This window comes from Pygoscelis adeliae, unplaced genomic scaffold, assembly GCF_000699105.1.
Source record: "Pygoscelis adeliae isolate BGI_AS28 unplaced genomic scaffold, ASM69910v1 Scaffold175, whole genome shotgun sequence".
Lineage (NCBI taxonomy): Eukaryota > Metazoa > Chordata > Aves > Sphenisciformes > Spheniscidae > Pygoscelis > Pygoscelis adeliae.
Genome location: NW_008824941.1, coordinates 2,382,287 through 2,391,702, shown reverse-complemented (window position 1 = coordinate 2,391,702; position 9,416 = coordinate 2,382,287). Strand labels below are relative to the sequence as shown.

General features: G+C 36.3%; 1 protein-coding gene across 1 annotated transcript in view; it reads left to right on the top strand.

Moving 5' to 3' along the window:
• CUL2 (cullin 2) overlaps positions 1–9,416 on the top strand; it is a 50,125-nt gene that overhangs the window by 23,238 nt on the left and 17,471 nt on the right. Inside the window, exons 6-10 of the mRNA XM_009325534.1 lie at positions 3,902–3,998; positions 4,094–4,204; positions 5,497–5,659; positions 6,818–6,942; positions 8,546–8,653. Of these exons, the coding sequence (XP_009323809.1) occupies positions 3,902–3,998; positions 4,094–4,204; positions 5,497–5,659; positions 6,818–6,942; positions 8,546–8,653 (604 nt within the window). The remainder of the gene's footprint in view (positions 1–3,901; positions 3,999–4,093; positions 4,205–5,496; positions 5,660–6,817; positions 6,943–8,545; positions 8,654–9,416) is intronic.

Here is a 9,416-nt window from a genome sequence, read left to right as displayed (position 1 = left end):
TGAACAAGATGGCTAAACTGATCTAAGAGTTCGCTGATGCCAAAAACAAGCAGGCTGTGCTCTGCTACCTTTCTTGTGCTGAATTTGGTGCTCACCTAGTCCCTCAGTGAACCAACTCAATGGTAATATGACAGAAACCCATCTTGGCTAACCTTTCTCCAGATTGGCATGATGAATCAGGTGAGCAAAGAATTAGATGAGTGCCAAAGCAATGCAAGAGAGATACAGAAGGCCTGTGACTGAGCAAAAGGGAGCAGATTAGCCCCCTTCAACAGCAGAGAATTGTTAAATCACTTAAGCCTGTCTTGTCTGACTGCACTCCTCTTAATAACTCCTCTTAATATAGAGTTCTGAATATAACACACTTTCTTCCCCCTCCCTCTAGCCCAAGCACTCCTCCTACAAGGCAAGCTGAATATCAACTTACGCATTTTTGTTTCAACACAACAGGAAGCCGACAAGATCTCGAATTGTGAGAAAATTAATCTATGAAATTCTTAAACAGAAATAATTTGGAAATTATTCAGGTGCTATCTCAAGTGACTGTGATTAGTACAGACTAACCAGGAGAGGCTTCTCTACTAAAGATAACTAACACTTTCTAACTAACTGAACCTATTCCAGTCTAAGCTGATACATTATTTATATCATTTGTTTGAAAGGAAAGCTATTGGAAGTTAATAACTTTTTAAAAAGTGTGCCAGACAAGCTCTTCTAGTTCACAGTGAATTCTGTAGTTAATTGGTCTCGATAGGCCATTAGCCTGACACCGCAGAGTGCTTCTTTTGAATGATGGAATCTTCTTTTAATGAATACAGTATTTATTATTGTACCTTGAGCTTTAAATACGTTCTATGGGGCTCTAGTAGTACACTGTATGATACATGTTAAACTTCCATTGTTAGCTTTAGTCTTAAGATAGGAACAAGATGGAGGTAAAATAAAACAGCACAACTTTCTTGAGCTTGTGTTTTGCAGTTTTCTCCATTTCTTTTGACAAAAGAAACTCAGCAGCAGCAGATTTAGTGGAAATCGTGTTTCTAGTGCTTCTTTTTGTCCAGATTTCCCCACCAAACATCATCATTCCCTTCTACCCTCCCAGGGATGTCCTGTGACGTCCCTGCTTCAAACTGTGCGGCAGCTGGTCTGTAGCTGTATGCATCCACGTTGCTTGCTGACTACTGCCAAGTAGAATATACGCTTAATAGACTTCCACCTTGGTGGTGTCACCAATTTCTCTCATTTTAGTTTGGCGGATACTCTTACTACTACAACTTCCATGAAAATCATCCTTGAAACTTCTGTAACATCTGAAACTTCTGTAAAATTTTGTTGAAACTAGCTATTTGCATTACAAATTCTTGGGAGCAGAGTGCCATTGGTGTAAATAAAAACCTGAAGATGCTGCCAAAGTGGAAACCATTATAATTTTGTGACAAATGCTATTTTTCTTGGGACTAATGTAGCTTTTCACATAGGTTCATGATGAAGTTCATAACACAGTTCTGTCAATAAATTTCATGGCAACTTTGCTGTAAATGTTTAATACTCACCCACTGAGGAAACCTATGTTAAGCTACTAAAAATTCTGCTACTGTGGGGGGGGAAAAATGGTGAGTGTGGGTATCTGTTTAAAAAAAAAAAATAAAAATGCTTACATGATCCTAGCAGTTGTTCCAAACTTATCATCTGATTGGCAACCACATCCTCACTACCTCCATATTCAGAAGTGGATTTAAATTCTTTCTTTTTGTTGTGTACTACCAGCTACCCAAAAGGCAGGCAAGGCCGGTTCCATGTTGTGTTCCTCTTCATCTATCGCCTTCGTGCCCTCTGGCCTCTACTTAGAAAGCCTGTCTCTTCCCTTGCAGCTCTTCCATGGAGCATCTGCCTCCTGTACTTTTACAGCTTTTTCTTAATGATTCATTCAACTTCGAGTCCCCTGGGCCTGACCTTTGCTGCCCCCTCTCCTCCGGCATCTGTGTGGGCTAAGGTCTGTGTAGTGGCCTGTGAACCGAGCAGAGCGGAGCTGGGTCTTCATCTGTTATTACAGTAATTGCTTCTTGTGCTTGTGTCACCAGTATTTTTCCAGGTCCAGAACCCCGTATGCTAGAGGCAGACTGGACTGTCTCTTGGCAGAGCCCTGCTTTGTAATACGCTTAACTTTTAGTTACATAGCTTCCTGCACTCCATGACATCGTGCTGTGTTCACAGGCTGCGTGCATCCTGCAGCTTACCATGCTCCTGGGCCCCTCCGGGGTGGAGTTGGGCCCAGGCCCCCGTCTGGTGTTACACTTCTTCCCTTCTGTGACATGCTGCTGCCTCTGCCACCATATAACCAGACCCAGCAGAGGGACGCTGGCGGGAATGCAGGGTGTGATTACATGTACACAAAGCCAGATTTATTCCATTGGTTCAGCAACCAGAACCAGAGGAAACCTTCCAGTCCCCCAGAGGAAAAAGAAATGAGATCATCCCTGCTGGAGCAGTTACCCATTAGGTTAGCTCATTTGTAACGGGTGACCGAGCTGCATAAAACATACCGTGACTGCTCATAATCTGTTAGAGAGCTAGTTCTTTCCGCCCATCATGAGTTTAAGTTTTCAGATCTTAGGACACAGTAGTATTTAAAAGCAATACACATAATTAAGTGTTGTGAACATATGAATATGGTCTGGTGTATGTAATGTGATGACTGCTGGTGTGGCTGTCCTGGTAAACCTCCCTAGCTCATGGGCATCCTCTGGATTTTTTTATCAATTCCAAACCAAAATGAATGAAATTAGCAAAATTATTTCTCCCCCATTCCACCCCAGCCTACATAGGTATATGGTAATGTTTGGGTTTGAAGTATTTTTGCTGGCTTTACTTTTTTTTTTTCTTTTAATTTTTTTTAAATCACTCATGTAAATGACCCTCCTATACCAACATAAATTTATAACAGAGAACCGATTTTGTCTTTTCACTGCAGTCTAAGTAAAATTTCTTATTCTATATAGATGTATATATGTGTATGTATGTAAAAAAGGAAAATCTCTGAAATGACAACTGCTGATGCTTAAGTGTAAATATACTTCTGTAAATCATATTTTAGTCCTAATTAACACCTTAGGAGTTAAGGAATATTTTTTACTTCTTTGTAAAGCATATGTGAAAGGTGGTCTTTTGTAGAACAGTTCATGTTTTAAGAAAGTTTCTGCTGCTCTGAGTGTGGGTCTGTTATTTCCAGTCTTTGCAAAGGAGTGAACATTAATGTTTTTAGCATGCAAAACACTTGTTTTAATTACTTTTGTTTTCAACTGAATGGGACTAAAGATAATATTTTCTTCACTTGAACTCGCTCATTTGAAGCGAAGAACTTGACTGGAAAACATAAGGTTTTCCTTTTCTGATGTATAAGTGAAAGTTGTGACGATGCCCCATGCGTGTTATTTGTTCCACTTGACATCTACATGTTGAATAGTAGATATACAGAAAAGAAATTAGCATGCTGCTTGAGGTGATGCTGGCAAAAATGATTTTTTTTTTTTTTGGCAGGGGCAGGAGTGTGAAGGTAGTCTATTTAATAAAGGCTACAAATACAAGATGGAACTTATTGTAACTTTTAAAGTACTTGCTTAGAGTATGTAATTTGGAATACTTATATCCTTAGCAAATGCTTGGAAATTTCATGACCTGCAAATGCTTTTGAATAGTTTATGAATTGTTATCTCAATAACTTAAAAGTATAGGAGAGAAAAAAGTGCATTTTTTAATTTTAAGATTAATCTTCTTCAATTTTGCCAATTTAAGCAGAGGAATTTACTGGAAAATGTTTTCATCCAATTTTATTTCATTCGGCTATCAGATGAGTTACACTGGATACCTACGTTCTCATGAATGTTTGCTTTGCCTATTTCAGTGATCGCTGTGGAGAAGACCCAAACCAGAAAGTAATCCATGGGGTTATTAACTCCTTTGTTCATGTTGAACAGTATAAGAAAAAATTCCCCCTAAAGGTAGATACACATTTCTGATTTATGTTTTTAATTTTGAATGTTAATCTAGTATATGCATTATTTGTCCTTTAAAAAAAAAAAAATCTCCCTTTTAGTTTTATCAGGAAATTTTTGAGTGTCCTTTTCTGAATGAAACAGGGGAGTATTATAAACAAGAAGCTTCAAATTTATTGCAAGAGTCAAATTGCTCACAGTACATGGAGAAGGTAAGATATTCTTCTGTACATATGCAATAACTAAAATCTAAAATTATCAATTTACTGACAATACATGTTTTCCTGTACAGTTCCCATAGTTGTTTTTTGTTGTATGCTTCTATGCAGTTTGAACTATGCTTTTTGGTGGCATGGTTAATCTGAATATAAACTACAAACCTTGCCTATGGATGGACTATCAGCTTCAAAATATTTCATAATAAATGTTAAATCAATTGCATGAAAAGTAAAAAAAAAAAAAAAGACAAAAACCAAAACACCTATCAGGTTGATCAGTATTGCTTACTGACTTCCTTATTTTCCTTCTGTTTGTAGTAGCATAAGATGAGAGTTTTAGCAATATAATGGTTAGAGAAGACGATATGGTAGAGTTGTTACAGAGCATTGTTAAAAATTACATACTCTGGGGTGGATTTTCTTTCGTTTTGCTTTGTGGTGTATGAGGTCAGGTTGTGGTTATTACTTGTAATTCTTATACCTTGCTTGAGAAAGCAAAGATTAGTACAAGACTAGGAGTCAGTCCTTGGTGCTCTACTGTCCACACTAACAAGACAGAAGAGTTGAGGAGAAGGCCGTGAGATTGCTTTTAACCATAAGGAGCATAAGCTAATGGTTGCACAGGTGAGGTGAAATTCAGGGACAGGCTAAGACTTCAATTAAACCAAAAGAAATGCAGATTCATTTTGTCTATCACTAGCAGTCTGCAGCTGCACTACTCTCCCTAGGCTCCCCTCATATTCACTGGATGTAAGTACTTTTATGTCAGTATTCATATGACTTATTTTATGATAATGCCTATTTCTGTCATTGAAGTTATAAAGAGAGTTTTTATTAATAGCTCAGATGTACTCCTATACCTTCTGAGCAGATGTTTACGTACAAGCAGATGGGTTTGGAACAGTAAAGTGATTCTTATAGTCATGTAATTAGGTATTGTGGTAAAACTTTGTTAGAAGGAGTAAGAAGTGTGGTAGGAGAAATTGGGGAAGACTGATCACAAAGTTCAAGGGAAGAAGAAATTTTGAGAAGAGAACTACTGAGTGCTATTAGACATCTAGTAGTGACTGAGCCTAGTCAGTACTCAGGGTAGAAGATTATATTAATTCAGCAACAGCCTGATTCAAAAGAGCAAATTTAATTTTTCAGCATCCCAGAGAAGTTATTTTTTTAACTTTGTTACTTATTCATGTCTCTCATTCTACCTACATGTACTGTTGCATATTCATGGTTCTATATTGGTTGTTAGTATTTCATCAGCTCTTGGTTTAAAAACTTGTCTGTAGGTTTTAGGTAGATTAAAAGATGAAGAAATGCGGTGTCGGAAATACTTGCATCCCAGCTCATATGGCAAAGTGATTCATGAATGCCAACAGAGAATGGTAGCTGATCACTTGCAGTTTCTACATGCAGAATGTCACAATATTATCAGACAAGAGAAAAGAAGTGGTAAGTCTCAATGGTCACAAAGTGTGAAGTGGTTTTTGTTATATTCATTTAGCATTGCAATTTACTATCTTTATTCAATGACCTTCTATAGCTTAATCATTTTCAGCTAGTATATGTTACTTATCTAGAAAGCCCAATTAAACCCTGAATGATGTTTTTCTTTTACCATGTAATTCATTTTCATTCTTCCAAATATATAGTCAAAACTTTCTTTTTACTGTTAACAACCCTTCTTTCAGCCAATACTCTTTCTCTTTCCTTGTCTTAGTCGACTTAAAAACACACTGAAGTCCTGTGTCCTGTAGAATGGATCATATTTTATGCTTGTGTTTTTCATTTGTAAACCAATGGCTCTGTCTTTACAGATTTCTTCATCATCATTTGACAGGTCAGGATTATAAAATATTTTGGCTTCTTGTCATAGCCACTTTTTATTGTCCTGAATCTTTTGTGACCTCTCTTCCCAAATCCTTTTTACAGAAGCAGATGCTCTTATAGTTACATTCCCTGCCTGACTAAAAAAATTATGCTTCCTGATGACTACATGCTTCTTACCCTTGAAAGTGCTTATTCTTGCATGGAAGATGGTATCTATTATGTGAAATAAATTATTTTTCACAATCAAGCTCAAATTCTATCTAATAATAGTGTTCAGTTTCCAGAGAGTTTTGCAAATTTGATCAGAGCTCGGATCCTTTTTATGCAAAAAAACCCCCATAAAAATAGCAGTTGCCTATTTACAGCTTTTCTAACCTGAGAAAAATTTCAAGCCACCACTGGAGGAAAACAAAAAGTCAAGAAGATATCTAAACTGATTGTAGAAGATATCTAAACTGAGATTTAGGGAGGCCGAGGATTAAAATAATCTGGCACAATACTTTTCCATACTAGCCCACCTCTCCTGTTGGAGTCTCTCCTCAATAAGCAGTATTGGAAGAGTGAGGTAGTCACAATGGCAGTACTCAGTAAATACTGATATTAGCCCTACTCTTTCCTTTTTTTCTTTTGTCAGTGATCCAGTGTATGTTAAAATTTTTTTTCAAAACAGTTGGTCTTGTTTCAGTCTTTGGAAAGTTCTGTGTGAAATTATGATACTATACTAAGTGTTGATTTTTAGTGTTTCTAAGCATATTCTATAAAAATGTATCTCTGTTACAGACATGGCAAATATGTATACTCTACTTCGTGCTGTGTCAAGTGGTTTACCTCATATGATTCAGGAACTACAAAACCATATCCATGATGAGGGCCTTAGAGCAACCAGCAATCTTTCTCAGGAAAATGTGAGTTTCCTCAGGCAGCTGAAATTACCTATTTGATTAACATTCCTGATGAAATGTTTACCCTTTTCTTTTTAGTCTATTCTGGTTTTTCTAATTTTGTCTATATGAAATTGGTTTGGAATATTACGGATAAATTGTAACTTCTAATCGGCACACTTAGCTGTGCAACACATATCTATCCTGAGAGTTGATTGTTGTGATCTAACCAGAAACAACTACAGCTAGATATTTCTCGTTGTTTGTTTAATGCTGTCATGGCAAGTAGGTCCTTTTGTTCCATGTATGTATTTTTTCCTGAGTTTCTCTAAGTCAGTGGCATTTGCTGTTCTGGTGCGTTAGGAACCAGTGATTCCATTTAGTTTAATTATATGTTATTTGTAAAGACTTGACATCCTGTCCTGATTTCAGTGTGGTGTTTTTCACTAATAGCTTTGTAGTCTCATATTTTCATGTAATTTCTGAAAATACTGTAGCTTAATTATTTTACTAAAGTGTGTTAAACTTTTTTCAGTTCATATGTATTTAAATTACTCAATTCCATTTGTGTTCCTCTAGCATTGCTGTTCAGAAACAAACAAACAAGCTTTCATTTGGCATTATATTTGTACTTGTATACATCTTGCTGTCCAGATCTGTGCTCACTTTAGGATGGTGACTTTAGCCGTCCAGTGCTTCTGTCTATAATAATACATAGGTATGAACTGTTGTAAATTCACTCCTTCATTGACTGCACAGGAGTGCTTACTCCTCCGTGACTCCTGTGTGCATACTGAAAATGGGCTGAAGTCTTTAGTAGTATAGTTTGCTTTCAAATTATTTGTAAGTGTGTTGAGCTTATTCTTTCAAACTAATAGAGTCTACACAGGGAAATGAATGCAGAGCCATGAGGGTGATGAAAATTCACGACCTTATGTAGATAAACTCAAAATGTGAAATACTTGCTCCGCTGTGTGGATTAAGTACTTTGTCATCAAAACATTTTTGATGTGTGACCTGAGAATGCACTTGGGGAGTCATGTGATGCAGCCAGTGCATTGCACACTCTTGCATTGCTGCCTGCCAGTTTGTCTCTGTAGGAACTCCTCTAATTCACATTAGTCATTTCTATACAAAATTTTAAGCTGAAATGTGGCGCACTAAATTTGATTAGTAACTGTTCTACGTAAGAAAATTCAAAGGGTTCATCTGGATTTCCTGTCTCTGAAGTCAGTGTGTAGGAGAAGCAGCAGTTCACTTATTTCAGTAGCTTTTTGGCTTGATTGCTGTATTTACATGTTAGCATTAATGATTTTTGAAAGGGCTAATAAAGGATTTTAAGGTATGATGGAAAAGATTAGACAGCGTGAGAGCAGTATAGACTCAAGTCTATGTTTGATAGCAGGACAGTAAATGTAGCCATAGACTTTTTATTTCCAAAACATGCTCAAACACAGTAGTGTAAGAGTACAACAATGCAGAATCAATCCTCTCAAAGACTTAATCACTATGACTTTAACTTTTATCAAAAATAATAATTAGGAAAAAATGTACAACTAATGTAAATGTGTGTAGATAATACTACTTTTCTCAATAACTTGCTTTCTGTTTTATGTACCTTTTTTAGATGCCAACTCAGTTTGTGGAGTCAGTTTTGGAAGTACATAGTAAATTTGTTCAACTCATCAACACTGTTTTGAATGGTGATCAACACTTTATGAGTGCCCTTGACAAGGTAACTTTTACTTATGAAGTAAAAAAAGCATTGGAAAACAAAATGGGGGACCCTGTTTCAGGCTCACTGAAATTCTTCAGGGCATCAACACGTGTTCAAAGATAGAGTTCTTATGCAGTTTTTCTAGTTTAGAAATGCAATGGAACAGAAGACAATCCAGTGTTAGGGGAAGAGATAAGTACAAAGGGAACCACTTTAATACTTAGTTTTTTTCTGAAAGAAAGACCTTTCTTTTCATCATAAATCAAAACACAAAAATGGAACTGACCCATTTAATGTAAATTTAAGTGCAGATAATAAATAGACAAATTGTGGTTTTGGGGAAGTTTGGTAACTTACATGCATTTGAACTTGAATTTGCTTGCTGCCATAATGTTTAAACTCTGAATGCTGATAGTATTACTTACATAGAAGCTTTGTTTAGATTTTTCAAGTTGACTGCAAAGAATATCTGGAAACTTACATTACTTCAATCGCTGTCACAATAGCTAAATTTTTCTAGGAGAGAACTGCACTTGAAGTTAAGTAAGCCTGTTTATTTAAGAGGCTTGCTGCTCTTTGTCTTTGAAATGCATAGCCATGAAGGTATTTAAGGTAACAGTTCTAAATGTTATAGATTTTAATAGTAATAATAATTAGAACTATTATTATTGTTGTTATTATTATTATTATTATTATTAACTTCTGTAAAACATGCAGGGGCTCCTGAGGGATTGAGTGGCTCCTCCTCAAAAAAGTAGTACATTTTATCTAAACATTTCCA